Here is a 23,626-nt window from a genome sequence, read left to right as displayed (position 1 = left end):
CTGGCACTCTCTTTTAGTTATATTCATGGTGGTGCAGATGGTCTTTTCTGCTTCACCAAGTTAATATGACCATGTTATACTGCATTACTGATTCAGCTGTCTAACTGCAGTTGAACTGGAAAGAATACTCAGTGAGAATTTTGCTTCTTGCTATGATTCTTGGGCACAAAATAGAAAACTTAAATGAGTAACTTTTTGCTACTAAACGCTAGTTTACTTTTTACTTTTTACTTTTTACTTTTACTTTTTGCTAGTAAACGCTAATAAATACTCTAAAAATTAACGTCCCTAGTTCCTGCTTTTTAACTTGAATATTCTGTAGTGGGGAGGAGTATTGCTGTTATTCTTCAGGTTACACGTAATGAACTCATTGATGTGTTGAACATTCAGTGCTCTCCTACAGCTCTGCTGCTAAAGCTGTCAGGAGGCCCATTCAGAATTTATCTAATTTACATCACACTTCCTTGCTTAGCTCAGTAATAATACAATTTGGCATGAAGCAAAATTCATGGCCCCAGGCCTGATGTCCCAGTACAGACCAAAAGGCTCAGCAGAAGCTTTCCCGTCATATTGTGTATAGGGTAAAATATTTTGTTTGAAAGTGGACAACACCTGCACTCTGTAGGTATGATGTCAGACCATATATATCTTAGCTTATAAGACAAAAATATTTTTGAGATGTAAATTCTTATGTATTATTGAAGATGCAAACTAGATTGCCAAGTTCTTCTTAATGCTGAGTCAGAGATTTGTATAATTGTGGCTTGCTAAAAGCAGTTGAAGAAAGCTGTTGAGGCTGAGTCACAATTCCAGGCTTCCACCTCCTCCTTTCAAACCTTGCTTCACTAAATAAGTAATTTGCAACTGACTTAATCTGCTGGTTGTACTTACTCCCTGTGCCAGCCCAGCTAACCCTTAGACTTTCTAAATAGTAGAGCTTGGTCAAAAATACTTTTCCGATAAGAAAGGACACTTCTAAACTGTTGGCAGATGTAGTTATTTCCAAAGTCCCCAATTCAAATAGACTTTTCTTGCCTTCTGAAAGACTTTTGTATTCTGTCTCATATTTTGGGAGCTCAGAGGGGAAGATGTTTAGAATTCATGGAGCCTAAAATATTTAAGCTCCTTCAGCATTTTCAAGGTATAAAAATTTTTATACTCATGACATATACTCATACATGTCATCACTTGATTTCTCTGCCAGGAATCTGAAGTCTTTACAGAGTTAGGGAACTTCTTATTCTTAGAAAATACAATAATTTGTAACATCAGACCTAAAGAATGGCACTGAATGAAAATATCTTGAAAATATTTGTTTCCATGTTAGAAAGATAAGATGAACTTGATCTATTAAACTAGTGCTGTGTCTCCTCTTACATTTAGGACTAATTGGACTTTCTACCCCAAATGTATTTTTTAAAAGGTGTTATTTTATTGTTCTCAAGATTAAGACAAAAGCTTAGTCTTCAAAATTGCTTTGCTTTTATTTTTATTTTTTTATATTAAAGAATTAGAAGTAAAGTGAAGGTTTCAAATTGATAAAAAAATAAAATGTTTTGATAGTTAAGAGAAAAAAAGTGTAGGAAAAAGCTGTCCTTATACGGAAAAGCAAGACTACTGTTTTTTGAAGTGTTGAAATCAGAAATGTTAACATCAATGAAAAATGTCACTTTTTAAACACTAAATACCATCATATAGAATTTTGTGGTAGGGAAAAAAAGGAAAAAGAAAGAAAGAAGGAAGGAAGGAAGGAAGGAAGGAAGGAAGGAAGGAAGGAAGGAAGGAAGGAAGGAAGGAAGGAAGGAAGGAAGGAAGGAAGGAAGGAAGGAAGGAAGGAAGCTTGGTCCAAAAAGACTTTATTACCAGCTCTGATTATGGTTGCAAATTCCCTGTCCCATGAATACAAATTTCATTCTGAAAATGGTGTACTCCAGCAAAAACCATATCTGAAAAAGAATTTCTTTCATAAACCAATATACTTGCAAGGCAAATAGTTTTCCTATTTATTCTGTGTAGGCATTTTGTGAAGGGAACTACTTGGCCTGAATATTGCCTTGCTGCAGTGTTGTTTCTTCTTTAAGTTCTAGTGATGGAAATGCTTGCTTACATACTAGACACAGTAGTTAAGTCAAAGAAACACCTCCAACTGAGAGATCTTTAGTTTTGCTGTTATTTCTGCAGTGGTTTTAGGGTTACTGGTAGATGCTAGGTTCTGCTACAAAGTCTGTTTATTCCATGTCAATGCACGTAGAATTTCCAGTTTCCTACCCTGAGTATTGCAGAAGAGTAACCCCAGATAGCAGCTGGGAGGTCATAATGACTCCTCAAAGGGGTTAAGCTATATTTTTTAGTATCTCTAGTATTGTTACTTTCTTGCTGATGTAGAAAGGTAGAAAAGTTGGCTTCAGGTAAGTCAGCAAAAGGGAAAATAAGTGGCACCATAGCTAGATTTAGTCTATTATGTTTGTGGCTTTCTCTTTCCAAAATCAAATCAAAGGAGCTCAAATGCAGAAAAAGTTTGCACAAGATAAATTAAGTTGTAGAAACTGTCAGAACTGTTTTCTGGTGTGATGCACAACTTGTTCTAGGCTGAAGAGCCAAACTAAACTCTGAGCTGCCCATGTTAAGGAATAGCATGATACCTGTGGTACAGTGTATTTTACACTGAGAGAATTACAGAAAGAGTCAATTATGGTAGTTTTTTTTTTTTTTTTTTTCCTTCTTCTCCCCAGTTCTTTCCCCCCAAATGCAGGGAAGCATATATAAGTGGACCATTTTCTTACTCTGCTCATTAATCTTTATAATTTTTATAATTTGTATCTGTTTCTTCTCAGGAAGGAAAAAGAAGGAATAATTATTAACTTTAGAAGCATATATTTATAATTCTCAGGTACTTCAGACACTTTTTTTATACATTGGTATACATTTTATACATTAGTTCTACTTTAATTTTGGCATTTCAGTTATTATCGTTTTCTCTAAAATTTAAGGTTGCACTTGAACTCTATCTGTATCAGTAACAGCAATCTTCTTCATGTTCCCTTGTAAGTGAGAAAAATATTTTATCTTTGTGATAGTGATATCATATTTTTGTCCTGATGCTGTACTTCTGAAAAGTAGTATTGAGAATAGCTAAAAGAATAATATGATTCCAGATCCTCCTGCTTACAAATAGGCCTATGAAATGGCCTATCAAAACATGACTGATAAAGCTAAAAATGAGAAAGGAATGAAGTTTCTGACCACACACAGGGCTATGCTTGGTTGGCTAGTGAATCTAGTCTGAACAGTGTTCTCAGGGTTTTTCTGAAAAGAGAGAACGGTGATATCCTTGGATACTAACATACATTTGTATATTTACCAGTCTGTTTTTCTTCACATTTGTTAATACAGATATCATTATAGTAGATTTTATTCATCTAGATGTTAAGCTTATAGGTATAGGTGTTACAGTGGTTTTGTGAAAAAAGCCATATGAAAATATAATTTTGGGCCTCTCAGAGGTTTTACTACTTGCATTTTTATTTCTTAGACATAGTTAAAAGTGGAAATGAAGAAAAAATTAAATAACTGTAAAGAAACAAAATAGCAAGCATCACACTAGCTATTATATGCAAAGAATTTATTCAGCTAGCACAGTGTTTTGCTGTCTTGCTGTGAGAACATGGTGGTTTTTGGTAGCTGGAAGAATTCATTTCATGTATTAAATAAAGTTCTCCAGAAAGTCTCAACCCTTTATCATGTCACTTACCAGACTTCATAGAACAGATAATGTTGTTTTTGTCTGAGACAGGAAGCCTGAAGAAGTTCTCTTGTTTTAATAGTCAATTTATATACCACTTCCAAATTCCACAATGTATTTTGTCTCATACATTGAAAGTTCTTGTATTCGGAGCATAAAAAAATTTCAGTCAGTGGTAATAAGCTGAAAAGTATCACTACATTTGAATTTTATATCTCATATAATTATACTAAATTTAATAGTTTAGCTGTTATATCCATAGTTTTGCAGAAATAAGTATCCAGAGAGTGGGAGCAAGAGCCACATTTTAACTTGCACTCTTCTAGAATTATGTAAAATGTAATGAGATCTTGAAGTAGTAGAAACAGAACAAAGCAATAAAAGGGCTTTAGTAGATAGAATTTTAGAAGGTAGATTTACCTGAAGAAGAGCCACTCGAAAGGTTGTTACCATCTGAAATACAATTAAACTAGATTTACAAAACGCTTTAGCTTTAAAAGAGACAGGTTCAGAAAATAAAGAGACTATTAAGAAAAAAAGGTTGAATATCAAATTTCCACACATTTTACAAACAAACTCAAGTATCTTGAATTCACATTCAGTATAGGTAATCTGCAGAAGTAAAAGTACATTGCCTTTTTATTTGGAAAACTTAAGAACTACTCCATAAAGAAGTATTTGGATAATTACTCAGTTTTGTAACATAGATCAATATATATTTATTATATATTATAATATAATATATATTACCAAGTTTTAAGGTTAGCTAATACAGACAGAAAACTAAAGTAGATGTATCCAGACCAATGTGCTATTTCTCATGAAACAGAAATCTTATTTCTTATGGAGCATGTCTTTGCTAGGAAATGCCTGTTTTGTTTGGAAGAAATTTACTAAAAAGTTGAATAATTCAAAATCTCCTTAGGGAGAATATGCTTTATTCACTGACACTTGTTCAGAGTGTGACCTCAGAGAAGTTTCATATCCCTGGCAGGGCTCACTTATTTCATCTCTTCATGGGATGAACTCTTCTCACTACACATCTCATGTCTCTGCCAATTGTTTTCAGGTCTTTGAAATGCCCAGCTTGTCTGTGTACTGTGCTCATTAATAGAGTCAAATAATCATGGTAGGAATTCTACATATGCGAAATAAGAAGCGATGGTTGTAAAGCTCCTCATTTTTATCTATAGATTTATTTTGTTTGCTTACCTAAAAATATCATCTCCTCCATGTTGAATCGCTTAAATAACAGAACATATTCCTTATAACTATATTCCATCTGAGAGCTTCTCAAATCCTTTTTTTCAAATCCAACTTTTTTTTTTTTCCTACCTAGTAGTACTTTTAGTCTAAGCTTGAGATATGCTGATAAATGTTAATTTCTTTCTTCAAGATTAAAATATCTAATTCAATTTAACAAAATGCATAGATGTGTTAAGTTCTCTGTACTAATTCTTATTATGAATAATAGAGAAATATGTCTTAATTTAGTTATTCCATTAGAGAATAATACAAAACTGACTACCTTTATACTTTATTATAGTGGGATGATTTTGTAAAATCATTATCCTGGCCTTCAAGTTATCTCACAGAACCCACCTGTTTTCAATATCCTTGAAATGAACAAACAGAACATCTACTAAAAATATAGGACTGTAAGAGACCTCCTGGACCTAGTTCAAACCAGGAATCCTTTTCATGCTCACTTCTCATACTTACTACTTATCTATTTAAATAGCAAAAGGAAAATTCGCAAGGTCTCTGTGCAGCCTGTTTATTGTCAGTTTGTGTTCCTTTTCCTGTCATCCAGGCTGCACAAGTCACCTCCACTGAAGGCTGTGTCATTCCCTTTGTTTGGTTTGTAATCTCTTTAAGCAGAGATTGCCTGCTTTTATTGAATGTTTGTATAAGATACAGCACAATAGGGCTATGATCCTAGCTGGGAGAGGCTGTAATGCAAACAGCTAATTACAGTGACTAGAATATAGTGAGACTTCCTTTCTAGTCTGAATCCCAAAAATAACCACCATGAGGAAAGGAAATTTAGCCACCGCACTTGTATTTCTCTGTCCGTAAAACAAGACTTAATACAATTTATTTATCTTAATGAGCATTCTGTTAATTAGGTATTTGTGGAGTACTCTGAAGGTGAAGGTACCAAAGGACCTTCTGTCCTTTACTGCTGATAGTTGTTTGGCTATATTCCTTTGCTAAGTGTTCCACACTGCCTCAGTTCACCTAGCATTCCCTGTAATTTACCTTGGAGACAAATACACATATTGACATTGGGTTGTCAGAGCTATGCTACTGGTTGGCTAGATAGAAACCTTTGTCCTCCTGGACACAGTTTTTCTTGACTAGCCCTCACTTATGATGAATTTGCTCCCAGTGTTGCAGCTAAAAATAAGACCCTAGACACATTTCTCATCACATTTTGGGCAAAGTCAGGGGGTTACTATTGCTTATACACGTCATGTTCAATGTGGCAAGTGCCTGTGCATCAGACAGTATACAATATTTCATGACAATTTTGTTGTCCAAATTTGTTTAGAAAATAAATATATGCTTAACTCTCACTAAATTGCTATGTTTACTCATACAGCAGTGTTCTGCATGGAGAAACAATATATCTGTTTTTGAATTAACTCTTTTACTTAAAGAAAAGGCCCGATCTGAATTTCAGTTGTGCTTGTTTTATTTGTAACTACAGTGACTGCAGTGAGCATCCTTCCTGACATGTAGCTCCATTGCTAGGACCAGAACAGAGACAGATTTTTCAAGTATAAGCACCGTTAAGGATCTCATTGGTTGAGAAGTTTTACTAATCATTACTAATAATATTTTAAGCTGTTTTTAGAATATTATTAGCCTTTTCATTTTGTTTGAACTTGATCCAAAAAGTAGGCATTGACTGGATGTATTACAGATCCTCTCATTTGCATAAGAGGAAGAAATACAAGAAATTATTCCAGGGTGTTTAATAGGCTTATAGATTTTGAAGGGATAAAATGATAAAGGAATCCCCAAATAACCATCCTTGGCAGAATGCAATTATGTGCTTAATCAAATAACTTTTGGGGCTTTCTCCCATGAGGTAATGAGCAATGTATTGGGGAACCAATATTTGCTTTTAGGTTAGTACTTCAAACTATTCAAAAAGTTTGGAAGTTAATTTTACACAAGTTTTATTCATTTATCTTATCTAACTGTGTTTATTTTAACCTACGTATTAGAAGGATATATTTTTTTTTTTTTTTTTAGAAAGGTCTGGAGTAAATGTTAGAAAAAGTGCTTACAAGTCATTAAAAAACCAGAGTGCTCTAGGTGGGGCAGAGAATGAAAACAGCTCAGAACTAGGATTCTGAGATTTTTTTCTCATCTTGTGCATGTGTGTACATTACAATCCCACAAGGGGTCTACTCAGTAGAAAAATTGCAGTTACATTCTTCATATTGAAGTCAGCCCTCAGATCTATGGCATGCTGTCAGTGGGAAATGGATGGAGATTTTCTCTGTGTCCATTCTGTGTCATGATTGATTTTGATCTTTTGCAGTTACTAGACTAGCTTTACAGACACAAAATATTCTACAGCTGTGAAGAACAGAATCAAATTCCAGGAGCAAATATTAATTCATGCCACTGGCTCCTTAAATTTCTGTAAAAATTCATGATCAAATTGATGGAGTATATGAGCAGGCCAGACTGGAATGTTTGACAGATTTGGGAATAAAATTGGACACTTACATTCTCTTTCCTCAATGGATGATTTAAAAGCAACATTCATATGCAAAAGCTATCCTAGTTTAACACTTTATTGAAAAGAATATTTTAATGAAGTCTGTACAACACACTTTACAGGAATTCTTATCTCATTTTGGGACTATTTTGGTTAGCAACTATTACTAGTAGACTTAAATTTAAATGATAATGTAAGTGTTCACACAGGCTTTTTGCTAAACTGGTATATAATCATATATCTTCTTGAATTAGTCCATTCTAGAATATCTACAGAAAGGACTGTTTTTCTTTTAAACAGGGAAACTAACAGGAGCAGGTTCTCTTTCTCTGGAAATGTCTTGCTAAATATCCTACCTAATTATTTCAGTAGGAGTTGAAAATAACTTTGTAAAATGATTTGATTCATGAAAATTTATGACCAACAATTTTGGGATTCATTCTTACCATTGTAGTGACAATCAGGCAAATGTTAGCTTATCAGTTGTGGCAGAAAACAGCCCATAAGCACTAACTGTTACAATAAGAATAAAAACAATTTTTTAGGGCCTATGTAGCTCAAAATGTTGATTTTAATGCTCTAACAGCCTAAACAAATATACAGTCACCTAACAAGAAAGTATTTATGTCTTCAAGCACTTCACAAAAATAGTGAGGTGGGATAAAGTTATGAAGTATCTCTCTCTTTGGTTACAGAAGTTAATTTATGGAATTATAAAACATTTACATTTTCTAAGAAAAAGAACACAAAAAGCAAATGAACTCATTAAATCTGTGAAGAATCAATAGAATTCTCATATCTGCAAATGAGACAAATATTAGACAGAATAATTGGATGATGAATGGACATCTATAGCAGAAATCAGTTTCTGTTAGTCTCCCCTTAACTGCACATTGTGCAAAAACACCCTCACTGGAAAGAAGGATGTTGTTCAGTTATGCATTAAGTACTGACAGAAGAAATTTCCTTACTTCTCTGAACATAAAAATTGGACGGATAGAGCATTAATTTAAGTTGGTTAGAAGTTTAAAAAAAAAAGGAGACATATGAAGAAAAGCTTTCTTTGTTTTCTTAGTGAAATAGCATGCATTAAAAAGTAGAATTGTGGCAAAATGCAGAAACAGTGAAAGAGTGAAAAATCAGTTGGCTATGAATCCTGGCATGCCAGGACTTTTCAAAATTTAGCTATTTCATTATACAAACACTGGTCAGACTGCCATAGAGAACTGATGATAAATTCTTGCAAGGAAGAATAAAGGGAATAAAAGGATCAGCTGAAAGGTTTTTTTCGTTGCTATTGCGAAACCAATATCTTCACTTTTCATGTTACTGCCTATTCAGCTTTTTGCTGCATATGAGATAGGAGCTCTTGAGCACCAGACTAGAAAGAATTCTATTTATACTAGATGTGGTCATCAAACTCCTGGCAATTTAGCGTACTTTTGAAAAAATAATCTATCATAATCTGCCAGGCCCAATGGTGAAGCAGAATTTAGCTCTGTTAGCCATCAGACTGGCACAAAACAAAAGACAGGATCCCAGTCCCAAATAATTTGTGAACACTGTTTAAAATATTTGTCAGTATTCAGCTGGTAAATTTTCAATTTTCTGCCCATCCAGGACTAAATACAGCCTCTGTGCTCAATCTAGTAAATGTCAGCTGCCTTCCATTGGTCTTTAATTTGTTCACAGAAAACTTTAACAAACTGTAATCCTTCTTTTCTGTGCAGCAACCTTCAAAACCAGAATGAACTGTGTATATGGCATGAAATGCTTTTTCTTAGAATGTATCAGATTTCAGCATGAGGAGCACTGTGATAAGTGGACTTGTTCAAAATGGTTGTCTGCAACTGGCAGGACAGATGCTTTTAGAAAAAGGAAAAGTTTTCAAAGTTGCACTTGATAAATTTGATGTCAACTCTTAATAAATCAATTAGAAGAGGAATGGTAGTATGGAAGAGTTATCTTATTTTCTAGGGTCAGGAAAATAACTGATTTTTTTTTTTTTTATTTCCTGTACACTTAGTTCTTCTCTCCTGCAATCTGACTCAGTCATTTTTATTTTCTCTCATGTCGAAAAGACACTCTAATATGAGAAAACTCAATCAACGAGCTCTGGAAAGAAATCTTTCATGATCTGTGTCCTTCTGGGTGGTAGATGCTAATGCAATCTGAAATCTTTTGTCTTTTGTCATTAGCTGTTGCTTATCTTGGTCGATTGTCAGAGATGCATTGCACTTGTTATATGGCTGGTTCCTTCTCTATTTTTATTCTCTAAATTGGTTGTTGGATTTGAAGGGATTTTGTTTCTTTTCTTTTGTTTTCCCCCTGAGAACCAGTGCCCATTACTGTCCATTTTGTGTGTCATCCAATGAAAACAGATCACCTGCTTTACCTGACGTTGTATGTTCTAAATGGAGTAAGATGAAATATGAACTTCATCCTAGAATCTGCTGTTTGCCTTTCTTATAGTGGGAACACAACTGAATTAGAAAAGAAAAGAAAAGAAAGGAAAAGAAAAGAAAAGAAAAGAAAAGAAAAGAAAAGAAAAGAAAAGAAAAGAAAAGAAAAGAAAAGAAAAAGAAAGAAAAGGAAAGGAAAGAAAAGGAAAGAAAAGGAAAGAAAAGGAAAGAAAAGAAAAGTTGTTTTTTACTAGGAAATGATTCTTTTTTTTTTTTTTTTTTTTTTTTTTTTTTTTTGTGACTCCTTGTATTGCCTCACTGGTCTGCCTCTTGTATTTTCTATATTTCAAGGTTTTGTGTTTGTTTGTTTTAATTCAAATCTACCATTGGCCTGTACTCATCTCCAGTTTTTCTGGATAACTTGCATAGATCGACCTCCTGAAAATCCTATCAGCCAAGAAGAATTTTTGGCTATGTAGCAATTGTGTCACCATCCTGCCCACATAACAGTCTGCTCTGAGACCACAACAACTAGGTGGAAGAGCAGCCATGTGCCTGCTCTAGTTTATGGCAGTTTCTGGCATCTGGCTGAACCCACTAGCTGGAAAATGGTTTGAGTCACCTTTTTTCCCTCCTTTTAAACCTTGAACTTTCTCAGTTGTGAAAACTTGGAGCCCCAACTATGCATTTTTAAAGAACTCAGCAAGGAAATTCCCTGTGCATGTCAGGCATAACTACTGTAAAACAAGAGAATGTCTTGACTAAGTGTTTTTTTTGCCGGTGTCCTCTTTAGCAGCTTTTACTTTAAAATATGGCAAGTGTCAAGACTTGAAAGTGTACACAGCAGAAAAAAAAGCTCTTTTTCAGGACATGAAGCTCTTTTTTTTTTTTTTTTTTTTTTTTTTCCCAATTGGTATGTTATATTATTTTTGTAAATAGTACCACATTATTTGTATTACAAAATTGTATTTTTATTTGTATTACAAAATTGTATTTAAAAGCAGAAGTGTTGAAAATGCACAAAATCGTGGCAACCTGAAATAGAAAGAGAATATGAGTTGGGTTTACTTGGTGTAAGTTTTATATATATATATATGTATTCTTCTTCTTCTTCTTCTTTTTTTTTTTTCTAATTGAATTGATTATTTCTTCTGATAAGTGTATTTTTACCATAAAATTACTGGAAGAAGAAAATGTTTTCTTGAGATATCAAGAAACAATGACCATTTAAAAAGAACAGAATACAGAAAGGAAGAATAAAATAAAAAAAAATACAATATGTATTATGAAGAATATTAAAAAAGTCTTTTTTAAAAGCTTGTGATATTTCACAAACAATAATTATTGGCAGTCTGCTAGGTTGCAGTAGTAGTAACTTTTCATAGTTTTACATCTACAGCCACTGCAAAGTTAAACAGATGTAACTGGGATGACTTTGGCCAATATAGATTGATTTGGTCAGAGCTCTTTCTCCATACTGAATGTAACTACTTATTTATAGGCCATCACCATTAATTATAGAAGTAAGCTACAATCTTTTAAAAATGTGAATTATTCAGCAATATTTTGGGGAGGGGGAATTTATGTGTTTTTTTTTTTTTGACAACACAGATCTTTGAATGAGATGTCATGCATTTTGTCCAGAGGATACACTGCAGATAGTCTAGATTATGAAGAATAGCAGAGACCGCTTTAATCAAAAGGAACTTAGTAATGCTGTTATGTGGTGCTACAGCCCTGTGTCTCACAATCTCCTCAACATAACTGAACTAATAACTGCATGTCATCACTTAAGGTAGTGCCTAGTGCTTACATTGGGAAAGTTTTCCCCTCAGTTCCTGCAGTGAAGTTGGTCTTTGTCTCCTATCTAGAGAAAGCTGAAGTGTTGATTTGACTATCAGAAAATTTAGGTTCCAGGTCCCTTTATCATACTAACATTAAAGATTATTAGAGTGTGAAAAGGCATTTTCCAACTGTTGTATTTGCCAGCCAGACTCTGGGGAGAGCGTTAACATTCACTGTTAGATCATGCTGTGCTTTACTAAGAGCTTAGACAAATGGGGATGCGTTCCGGGAATTCTGGAGTAAGAGCAGAGTATGTGAGTGGAGATGCAAAGCAGAAAAGATCATGTGCTGTTTCTGCACAGAGTGAAGGTCAGCAAAAAAAGTACACGTTCCACATATATATACAGAAAGCTAAATAGTCTAACTGCATAAGAAGAGGACTTTTGTTTTGTGGAAGAATTTCTGACTAACAATACTTAAAAGTAGAATAAAAACAAAAGCATTTCCTGTATATCCAAAGAAACCCACATCCTTCAAGCCAATCCAAATAATTCAATTTGATAAAATCAAGATGTTTAATTTTGCTTCAAATATTTTTTTTAACTTATTTTGTATTTTTAAATCAAAGTTAACCAAACCTTATTATTTTTTTAATTGGAAAGGAAAATAGAAATATTCCATTTAAAATAGGTTAAGGTGAAATATTTTGTCTCTATCATAATGCTTTTTTTTTTTTTTTTTTCCGTTCATTAACAGTTTTGTCAAGGGTAATGCACTTCTGTGAAAATGTTTTCCTTTTAATGCATTTTTATTTTCTAGCAATACACATAAGATCAATGGTGTTTGTACTACCAAAGATCCGATAGATTATCTTACTAACTTTATAACAGGTTCGCTAAATTTTATTTCCTACTGTCTTGAATTCTATCTTAAATGAGACAGGCAATGGTGACTGCACTGAATTTTTGTTTGTTTGTTTTATTTTGTTATTGATATTGCTCAAGTTAATTATTCTCTATGCTAAGAGTAGAGGTAAGCAGAGAATTTTCAATGGGTAACTTACGATTTACAAGTTTGGATGGCAATATTGGGTTGCACTTCTCAGGAGACGCAACATTCTCTTCATCTGTTACATACTCAAAGTTAATAATAAACATCATTGCTACTCCCTCTTGATTTTTCACTGGAATTATGTGGGTGTTGCAGATGAAGGTAGATCCTGCAGATGGACAAAAAAAAAAAAAAAAAAGAAAGAAAGAAATGCATAAATGAAAGGAAACTTAATTATTTTTCATTCCAGTAATTCTAGTTACACCAACAGATAGTGAAGAATATTTATTTGAATTTAATGATTGAACATCAACCACACTTTTCTTTAAATTAAACAGGAGCATTTTCACAGAAAGAAATACATCTTTCAATAATTTATCAGATTATTACCTCTTCCAAAAAATCTCATATTTAAAATGTCAAAAGTAGCAATATGAACACCATTCCAAACACAATACTAGTGAAGAAAGCAGAACCCCATTTTTCTAAATGTCAAACATTCTTTGAGCTTTTGGTTCTCTTACAACAGGCTGAATCATTCATTAAATATTTATGGGTGTAAATATATCACTATTCTTATTTTAGCTCTCATTCTTTTGGGGGCTGTATAATGTTTAGGTTTGTGTTAACAATTATACTTGTTATCAATCTGATCCTACAAAGTTTTATATTCTATCACAAAAAAAAATAATAAAAAAATCAAAGTTGTGGTAATAATTTTCAATATTTTTTGGTAGTGTTTGACTTAAGTGTTATATACAAGTTAAAGCATGATTTAAAAAGTACCCTACTTTGCATAAATATGGAGCATACCATGTACTGGAATGAACAGAAGGTGTAATTTCTTAACACCTCTAGTACTCAGGGTGTTCTTGTTCAAATGCCTAATTAAAGATTTAAAGAATGTTTTGCGTTAATTCTTCCAGTGTAACTTTTTATAGAAGTTTCATTTGACAAGGTCATTAGTTTTGATTTAATTCCCTCTTATACTAACAGAATATAGTGGTTCCAAAAATAATGTGATTGCTGTAAGCAATACGATAATGTGCTAAAAGCTTCATGCAAACACAACTGTGAGATGGTGTCTTTCTGTGATAAATGGAGACTGGTTTAATGTACATCATCTGCAATTTATCCATTCAAATGCGGTAATCGCTAAAACTTGACAAGCAGTGCAGTTTGACAAAAACAGATCCTGATCTGGGTTGCACATAATTTTTTATTATCATTATTTATTTATTTATTTATTTATTTATTATTTTTGATAGTGAAGAGATAACAAAGATTTATATGATTATAGCCAAGATCGGATTCTTGCTCCTCATATCTAATGTAGCTCTTGCTATAATGTGGAATGTATAGCAGTTTGAGTTATGTATAAAATTGACGTGCTGGCCTTTCAAGTTTTGCAGCTGTGCCTTCAATCCATTTAATAAAACAGTTAAGCTGTGGCACTTGCCACAGTTTCCATGGTAACAAGCTCAATGTCTTTAGTAAACAGAAAATAGGCAATTTAAGACTGTTCCTTCAGAGCTAAAAATAGAAGTGCTGCAGGCCAAGCATTGCAACATATACTGGTTAAACAGAGGGTCTGAAGAGAATTTAGAAGTAATCTTTGTGCTTCCAGCTAATTGATAAAAATACATATTGAGTTTAAGCAGTCAAAATGATATTTATTTAATCACTTGGAAAGAAAAGCTAACTTATGTTTAAAAAAAGAAAGAATTCCCAATATGGATTGTGTTTTGACACACAGATTTATAGGTTGAGCAGATACCCCCCGACACAACAACCCTGACACAAAGGGCTGGACGTGGGGATAGGCTGAAAAGTGCGCGGATTTGAAGAACATTGAACTCCACTGGATGAAATGTTGATTAATTTTTGCAAACAAGGATGAGAATAAGCCACACACTTCTTTAAAAGCTTGCCTGCCTTTTGAAGGCAAGGATATTTCAGCTTTTGAAATGCTTCCCGCAGTGCTAAGTAGTGACAGTATATCCCATTTATTTAGAACATTCTGCACTCAAGCATTTACAAATTCCATTTGGAGTGGACATAGGGATTTGCATCTCTGGACAGATACAGAAGCTGTTTAACAGCTCACAGTAAGAACATGACAAAAAGAGCAAAGGGTTAAAATCACAGCTGTATGTAAAAACATTTTGGGGAAAAAAAATGGGAAGAGTCCATATCTGGTACAATTCAGCATGGTTTCTTTGAAGACCAATTGCACCAGCAGGCCAGTGAGTCCAGTGTAGCTCATTAGGCTGAAGTTTTTCCAAGACACTTAGGCTTTTAAGTGGCATGGAATATTTATTTTGTGTGAATAACTGGAATTGGAATTCCGCAACTTGAGCAAAATACAGTGCCTGTCAGTCTTTAGTACTGAAGTGATTATCTCCTATACACTTATTAATGTCTCTCTCTATTGAAATGGCAATAAGGGAATGTAAAATAACAAGGAAAACCTTAGTGACTGAAATATGAGTTAGATATAGAGAAAGCTTATTACTTTGTGTAGTTGTATTTGATGACAATAAATATTAAGAAGTGGCCTGTTTATAAACAATCTTATTCTGCATTTGTACTCTGCCATTCAATAATTCTTCATTACACTGACCATGTTTACTCTGTTTTGTCTCTATACTAAAATATTTCAAGGGTAAGAAAGGCTTCTGATAAGCAATAAAAATTATAATGGAGTTTCTGAAATTTGCATTTCTCATGTACTGGCACAGGGCAAGTAGAGAATATGATCAGAATAATAATGAAAAATATACCTTTAATCAGTACATTCAATATCCAGCAACATTTCTGGATTTTCTGAAAACTACCATTGATAAGTAATCATGAAATGTTCCTGTTGTGCTGACTTGACATCATCATTGGAGGCAATGAAGTAGAAAAGCTGGATATATTTATGTCAGCTTGAATTCCATAGTTATAAGGGCTTGTTGTTTTGTTTTGTTTTGTTTATGACACTTTAAAGACTACTCTTTCATCTGGTTAATTTAGTGGCAAAATACCAATTTGTGAAGAAAAGGTTCTTCTTCCCTATATTCTGTGTGGACATGGTTCTGTAGTTCTATATTCAGTACTGTGATTTCACAAGACCATACAGGGGCTGTTATAAAACAAACATCAGCAATGATATATATTTAACAAACAAGGATATAAGATATGTTAGGTTTATACAAGGATATATTGCATCATTTGAGCAGTTCTGGTGAAGCCAAGTCCATTTAAATATCTGGCTGCTTAGTGTTTAAAGTTGATTTGCTTCACAGAAGCAGTACAAAGCAGGCACATCACATCAATTAATCTGGCTCATAAAGTCTATGTACCTTTCCAGTGGTTTTCTATAGAGCATTTTAGGACAGATTTGTACCAGGATGCATCTTCTGGATACAACTGCAGTCATTTATTTAAATTATAATAGCTCCCATTATAAGCATTTGGGAGAGTACAATACAAAAATACAAGAGCGAAGGCATTCCAAATTAGAAGGGCCTGCATTCTTATATGCAAAACTGTGACATGCAAACTTTGAAATGACCCATCCTGAACAAGTGTTATGATTCAACCTTCCTGGGAACAATGTTTTTACAGGCCATTACATATGCCAAGTTCAGAAGATCTCTGAAAAATGAGACGCTGTGCCTTTTAGGTAATTGTCCTAATTCTGCAAAAGCCCCGTGTTTTCCATAGCCAGCACCCTTGGAAATCTGTCATGGTTCTGCAGGCTTTGTTTGTGTAAAACAGGCAAAGCCTTGTTTTACAAAATGAGTCTGACAGTTCCTAACTGCATCCTCCCCCCCACCCAAAAAAAAAAAAAAAAAAAGCCAAGACTGGTTCCAACATGTTTTGGAACCACTTGGCACCCTGTGCCAGAGCATTTATAACTTCTCAGCTGTTTTTCTTTTGCTTGTTTGCTTATGAAGCTGCTGTGGACAACTGAGGAAGGCTATGAAAAGAAAGATGTTGAGTATGTCCTCTGTGTGCATATATGTATTTCTGGATGGGATGACCTCATACAAGAGTTTGCTAGACATACGATAATGTTTTACTGCTGCAACCTACATATAGTCTAATGTAGTTAGCCATACAATCCGTAGGTACTTCTTCTCATTTAAAATTGAAGGTGAGAAGGAATACATCAAAGCAGAACAGAGAGAGTTGACAACAACAGCTTGTCTACTAAGAAACAGGATCAAAGATGGTTAAAAATTACAGGCAGAGATACTGTGCATGTTTCCAGAGCTAGACAGTCCCGTTCTTGTTTAAAGGCAGATCTAAATGAAAAACATGGGTGAATCTTGCATAAAATCTTGTAAGAATTTTGCAATGTGACAATTTTATGATAGGAACAGGTGAAGGAAGCTGAATATTCTTGTATTTTTATGAAATAATCAGCATGTTTATTTTGGAAATAACTACTCTCCACTTCCCCCCAGTATGATCTCATATTTTGTTATCAAAATAAATGCTTCTCTCAAAGGCAGAAACTTTTAACATATCAATTACAAATGTAGAGCCTCTCTCTTACAATTTAATTTAAGATCTTAATCTATCAGTTATAGTAGAAATGGTATATTCCCTTTAAGAAAGGGCTGACTTCCATAAAAACAAAGAATATCATGTAACCAGTTGTACTGTTACCAGTTCTCTGTTATTCACAGCCTTGGTCTCGAGCCCTTTCCTTATAGCATGGATGATGGGGATTGCCCAATATTAATAAGCAGTTTGGGGAAAGGAAAGGGAGATCATCTGGGGGAGAATGTGGCAGATCAGAACTTCTGTTGGTTTTGCCTGTCCTTCATGTAGTCATTGTCTTTGGGACAAGAAGCCAAGATATGGCTCTCTATCAATTCCTTAATTCCCCAAAGCCAGTGTCATCTTCCCTCCAACACACTCCCTCCACAGACACAAGGAAGCATCTCTTCCTACTTCTAGATTGTGATTCATCTTGGAAAGTTATCTTTGTTTATTCAGGTCCAGGGCAATACTTGTCCAGCTTTTTAAAGTCTAGAATATTTAAGTGAAAGCCAATTTGTCAAATATTGAGGGATGATGTGTATTGTGATGTGTGAGCTAACCTTGACCAATCAAAGGCTGAAAATGTATTTCTTTGTGTTTCTGTTCAAGCATAAGCCAGGAAAATTGCCACACATAACAGGCAATCTTACTTTTAGTGGGTTTGCTGGAAAGGTTTACTACCTTTCTCAAATGAGACCAAGTACGTTATTATTGTAGTGTTAAGCTGAAACCAGTGATGTGCAGATCTTACCAAACTTCACTAAATTTTATGTTAAAGGGCCCCAAATGCTTTTGCAAGACTGTTTCTGTATAAATTACGACTAACTTTTTATTAACAGATTTTCACTATGTAGTCTGCCTGTTTGTATAATAAAAATGAGTAGAAGAGTGACTGAATCTGCCCTGAGAAAATTGCCCAGCCCTTAGTGGTGTAGAATCAGATCATTGGAGATAGATACCACATAGGTACTTGCTCAGTTCAGTAACAACTCCATGAAAGAAACTTCAGATAAATATTTTTGCCTGTTTTTACCTTCATCTCTTTGTATCTTTGCACTTGATGTCATTTATTCAGACCTTTGTAGACGTTTGAGGTCTAAAGAACCTGTCAAAATTTTGGCTCTAACAGAAGGAATCACCCTTGGATGTCCACCCCTCCCTCTCCCTTCATTTGTTATGTAGTTGCCCACATGAGAAATAGAAGAAACTTAATGCTAAGGCTAAAAATGATAATATTTGCAGCTATAAGGAGCATCTATTCTAGGAAACCCATACTGCATTGCAGAAGTTGCCTGTTGCTGCTCTTCAAATTGTAGAGGTATTATTTTACTTTTTATTTAAGGTGGTGGGACTGAATCATAAAAACAAGTGTCTTATCCAAAGCTGCATCAAAAATGAATGAAGATAATAAGGGTAACACAAAGATTCTCTAAATTCCCTTTTCACAATTGACATTGTTGATAACAGCCCTGTGCTATTAAAATGTGTCTAGTGTATTTCCACACAGAACTTTGGGTAAAAGGTTGTACAATCTACTTAATTTTTTAATTGTATCTTCTGAGCTATGTCTTTATGTCACCCCTTTCCAGTTCCATGTGACTAAAAATGAACTACTTGTGTGGCAAGAATGAGGAATTCACAAGCTTTCCATTAAACATACTGCAGATGTATCTGTATGACTGACTCTTAGATTTATTGCAGAGTAGCAACTAAAAATAGATGGCAGGTTGAAATGTATTGTACCCCTCTTCAATTGAATAGCTATTTTTAAAGAGGGTGGGTAGAGACAAGGCAGAGTGCATTCAGCTGATATTTATTAGTGAGATTTCAGTGATTAAATGGGACCTGTTCCCTTTGACATTTCACTCCACCCTCCATATCAAATAGGTATTCCGTCACTGAAATGGTTGCTGATACTAAGATATGATTAATGTACTGACATAGGTTTGTAAGATATTAACTTATAGTGTTTACAGATGAGGGAATAATTTTTAAACTAACAAACACCCTCTGGAGTCTGTGGACAAGTTCATACACAATTGGAGTGTGCTATATAAATCTCATTTTCTCTCCCTGTAATCGCATTTGTAATATAATTCAATAGCTAGATAAATACTATTCAGCTCCTTACTCCAGCATTTCTTCTATTACTGCATTGGCACAATTAATGCTAACCTTATAATTATAATATCTACACCTACACTAATAGAACTGTGGTCATTAACTGTAACGCTGTACACATTTTATATGGGAGGACAGTTTTCTAGTGCTTTATTATTTAAGCATATATAAACATGTACAGAAGATGCAGAACAATTAAATATATGGAAAATAAAGAAAAGTAAAATGAAAAATAAACAGAGATGTTACATGCCCATGAAGTAGAGACCAAAAAGAACCTAGAGTGAAAAATGTTGAAAACTATAGAAGAAAAAGTAAAGACTTATTTAAGCACCATAGTTAATGCAGCAAATGCAAGATAGGCTTTTTTCTTTCTGCCTAGTTGACCTCAAAACTATATTTGAGTTTTTACAGAGTGGGTATTGCTGGAGAACAGACTGAAATCAGTCTTGAATCCTCTCTCAGACTGACCTTTCTTGTGTACACTCTGGTGTACACATAGTGGGGTGAGAGCTTGGTTTGAAATTGTTTTTTTTGGATGGGTTCTTCTCCATAGTTTACAGAGCAGGTGTGTGACTTGGAATTGTTTAGGCCCTAATTTTAGTTTAGAGCCTCTGTTATGCATTGGCTATTTCTTCCAGAAGAATATAGCAAGTAGTGCTGCTTTTGAAAAACAACGTTTCTGACTTGTTAATGAGAATGTTTCTGTCTCTACTTATGCAGGTAAGTATCTGGTGCCTGATTCCTTGCATCCCTGAGTGCTCCATACGTGTTACTACATGTGTTACCAGATGCTAAGCAGTTAGACACGGAAGGTCTGGGCAGATTTCACAAAGGGCTACATCTCCGGAAAACCTTATTCATTAGTTAGTCTGTAAACACTTTGCAAGCTGAATCTTGAATAACCAGGGAAGATTTTTTATTCTTTCGTGTTATATATTACAGACCATGAGAGTTATAGAATGGTCTAGGTTAGAAAAGACCTTCAAGATCATCAAGTCCAACCATCAACCTGACCTGCTGAGTCCCATCAATAAACCATGTTCCTTAGTGTCATGTCCACACATCTCTTAAATATGGGATGGGGACTCTACCACTTCCTTGGGCAGCCTGTTCCAATGCTTAACCATCCTCTCCATGAAGAAAATTTCCCAGTCTAAACCTTCCCTGTTGCAACTTCAGACCCTTTCTTTACATTCTATCACTTATCACTTAAGAGACCAATACACTCCTCACTGCAACTTCCTTTATGGTTTTCATCTTGTTTTCTTAGCATGAATGCTTTTATACTTGCAATATAGTTGTGGCGATTGCAGGATATACTACACGTGGTGAATTTCATAACTGAACTTTTTATGAGGAAAGAGTGCAAGTAAGAGTGTGCTGTTCATGAAAAACAGAAATGTTTCAGACATTTTCAAAATGAAATAATTAATATTTTTAAAAGACTATTTAAAAGTGGACAAAAAAATCAGGATTAATGGTAAATATAAAATCCATTGTTTGCTCGCCTGCATGATACACATTTGCTGAGAACATATTAAAATAAAAGTTTTCTGTTAGGTACTAAAAAGTGAATATTCTTGACTACAGTTTTATGGCCATCAACAAGAGAAAACTTAAAATGTTATGTGGTAAAGCACAGAGTATCCCAATATGCAATGAAAAAAATGACCAATGTACAAGGTCATTGGACATAGATCAATACCACTTGAGAATGATCAGTACCACTGACTGATGAAGTACCAGATTCTTTTCTGAAGTTGAAGCAGTGGATGAAAAATTGATAATATCTTAGCCCAAGTAATAATAACAGAGCATAATTTACCTATATTATGGAAATGGATTTGTTATACTGCGTTCTGTTGTATCAACAGGCATTTACATATCACTTTAACTCACAGTTTAAGTCATTTCCATTCATTCTTCAGTATTTGTCTAGATAGATAATTTTTAATTAGGAAACGTCATAGTGTTAGAGATTACATTAAGTCATTTGAATTACATGTAATTAAAATAGTTTTGAAAACAACTGGATTTCATAGTGAAAATAGGTTGCTTTGACTTTCTTCATTCACATTTGTAGTAAGCTTTTTTAAAGCATAGAACTCAACAAATACCAGATGTTTAGCTCAAGGTGAAAATCAGCATTAGGACACATTTTCTCTCATGGTTTTGTAACAGAAAAATAAAGAACTGCAGAGCTTTGGCTTCTGTTTGCAATATTAAATGATGATTTTAAGGTGAATATATACTTTAAATATAATTAATTTTAGAAAAAAAAAACAGTTATCTGACAAAAAATGATTCTAATTGTTGTAGCTAGTTTGCTAATTTATTGTTTATTTAATTGTACAAGCTAAAATTGAAGATACATTTTTTTTCTTTTTTTTTTTTTTTCCCTCTTTCTCTCTCTCTTTTTTTTTTTTTTTTTTTTCCTGTAGCTATTCTTTTCTAAACCCTCATTAGAAGCTATGCACTTCTGGGCATTCAACTGAGAAATGTCTTATTATCTTCATGAGAAAAGGGAGCTCAGGTTTGTTGAATATTGTCCATCTTGCAGAAAAAGTGCAGATTAAGACATTTATGAAAGTAACCTCATTTTTTTTCCCCCAAACTACATAAGCTATTTTAAGAACTAATTGAATAACCTTACAAAGCAGAATGGAAAAAAAGTCAGAACTCAGTTTCAGTAATTTCATTCATCCAATGCGTTAGACTAGAATACACCATGAAGTAAAGGATTCTGTTCTCACTTACACTGAATCATTCCAGGGTGATTAAGTTTTTTATTTATTTATTTTTATTATTATTATTATTTTTTTTTCAATACGGTTAATAGATATCAAAAAGAAGGCATTAAATGGCCATACAGTACAAAGGGTGATACAGAAAAACAGATAGCAGGAGCAGATCCTGAGGCAAAGCAGAAATCCTGTCATTGCTACAAACTTTCACAAGTGCAATGTGTATCCAGCTCCATTGGCCAAGTGGAAGGAATTGTATTTTATAAATATAGATGCTTTTCTCATGGAGATCATACCCTTGGAAAATCATACTCATGCAAACACACCTTTCCAGATGTTTTATATGGTAAAGATGGTTACATTATAATTATTTGGAAATACACAAATGCCAAGTTTGTAGGGAAAAAAAAAGGAGTCATCATATACTGATTGTAATCCTGCATAATGTTTCTGAAGGAAGAGAATAGGCAAACAAGGAATGAGGAATTCTTGCTGTGATCATGAGATCTTGGTAACAAACAAAGCAGATGACCTGGAAATTCTCATCAGTGAGAAGGCCAATCCTGAAAAGTGATAAAGTAGTCAAGCTACTGGGATTGTAAAGTAAGTGGATGCAACCTCTCAGCGAAAAGAGGGCAGCTAAAAGAGACATGCTAGTTAAAGGCATGAGGTATTTTGGATTTCTTAATAAAAGGTATTCTAATAATAACTCAAAATCATGGAATTTTCAATTCATATTAATAAATGTGGTGGGAACTGTATGTACTGAAGGCTTGTCAAGCACACGAGTGAAATATTACTATTTTTATTTTTATTTTTAAATAAAAATACATCATGTTTTCTTATGGAAAGACTCCATACCCCAAATGATGTGTTTTTAATGTAGGATCTCATTAGAATTGATAAATATGAATAACTTACTGGACCAGAAGTTCGTGATGACTTAAGGGTGGTTTTCATGACCTGATTGCCAACAATATAGGCAAACAAAGAACAATCCCAAGCAGTAAAATGGTGCTTCTTCTAAATGGATAATTTTCTATGGATGAGAAAAATGTAAGTAGAAATAACTGGGAGGAAGAATCAGACAAATATATGAATGAATATCTGGAATTCTTAATGAAAATATTACCTAACAAAAGAGTAGTGATTCAAAGATGCTGAAAATCTTAGATGCAATTCCATTTGGTTTCAGTACAAAAGTGAAGCAGATAGGAATTAACAGGTGTGTAGTGTATAGTGAATGGAGAAAGAAGAAAGTAAATACACATGTATATGTTGGAAGAAGCTGAGAGGTATGAAATATAGGTTGTTGACAGAAGAATGTGACATCAGAGCAAGACTAAGGAGCATAAGTAGGTATCTAAGTAAGTTAAGCCTGTAGATATATGCTTATAATAATTGCAATAGTAGTGAAAGCCCATAAAAATCCCAATGACAGTTGCCATAAAATTGTTAATAATTATGCAATGATAATTATGCAACAACCAGACAAATCCAC

The 23,626-nt window shown here is 33.9% G+C and overlaps 1 protein-coding gene across 1 annotated transcript in view; it reads right to left on the bottom strand.

The window, feature by feature from the left end:
• KCNH7 (potassium voltage-gated channel subfamily H member 7) overlaps positions 1-23,626 on the bottom strand; it is a gene marked incomplete at both ends in the record, with an annotated part of 217,165 nt that overhangs the window by 77,037 nt on the left and 116,502 nt on the right. The window contains one exon of the mRNA XM_084289506.1: positions 12,732-12,887. Within this exon, the coding sequence (XP_084145632.1) occupies positions 12,732-12,887 (156 nt within the window). The remainder of the gene's footprint in view (positions 1-12,731; positions 12,888-23,626) is intronic.

Source organism: Netta rufina (genome assembly GCF_964035555.1).
Source record: "Netta rufina genome assembly, chromosome: 6".
Classification (NCBI taxonomy): Eukaryota; Metazoa; Chordata; class Aves; order Anseriformes; family Anatidae; genus Netta; species Netta rufina.
Note: the sequence above shows the minus strand (reverse complement) of the source record. Positions and strands in the feature narration are given on the sequence as shown.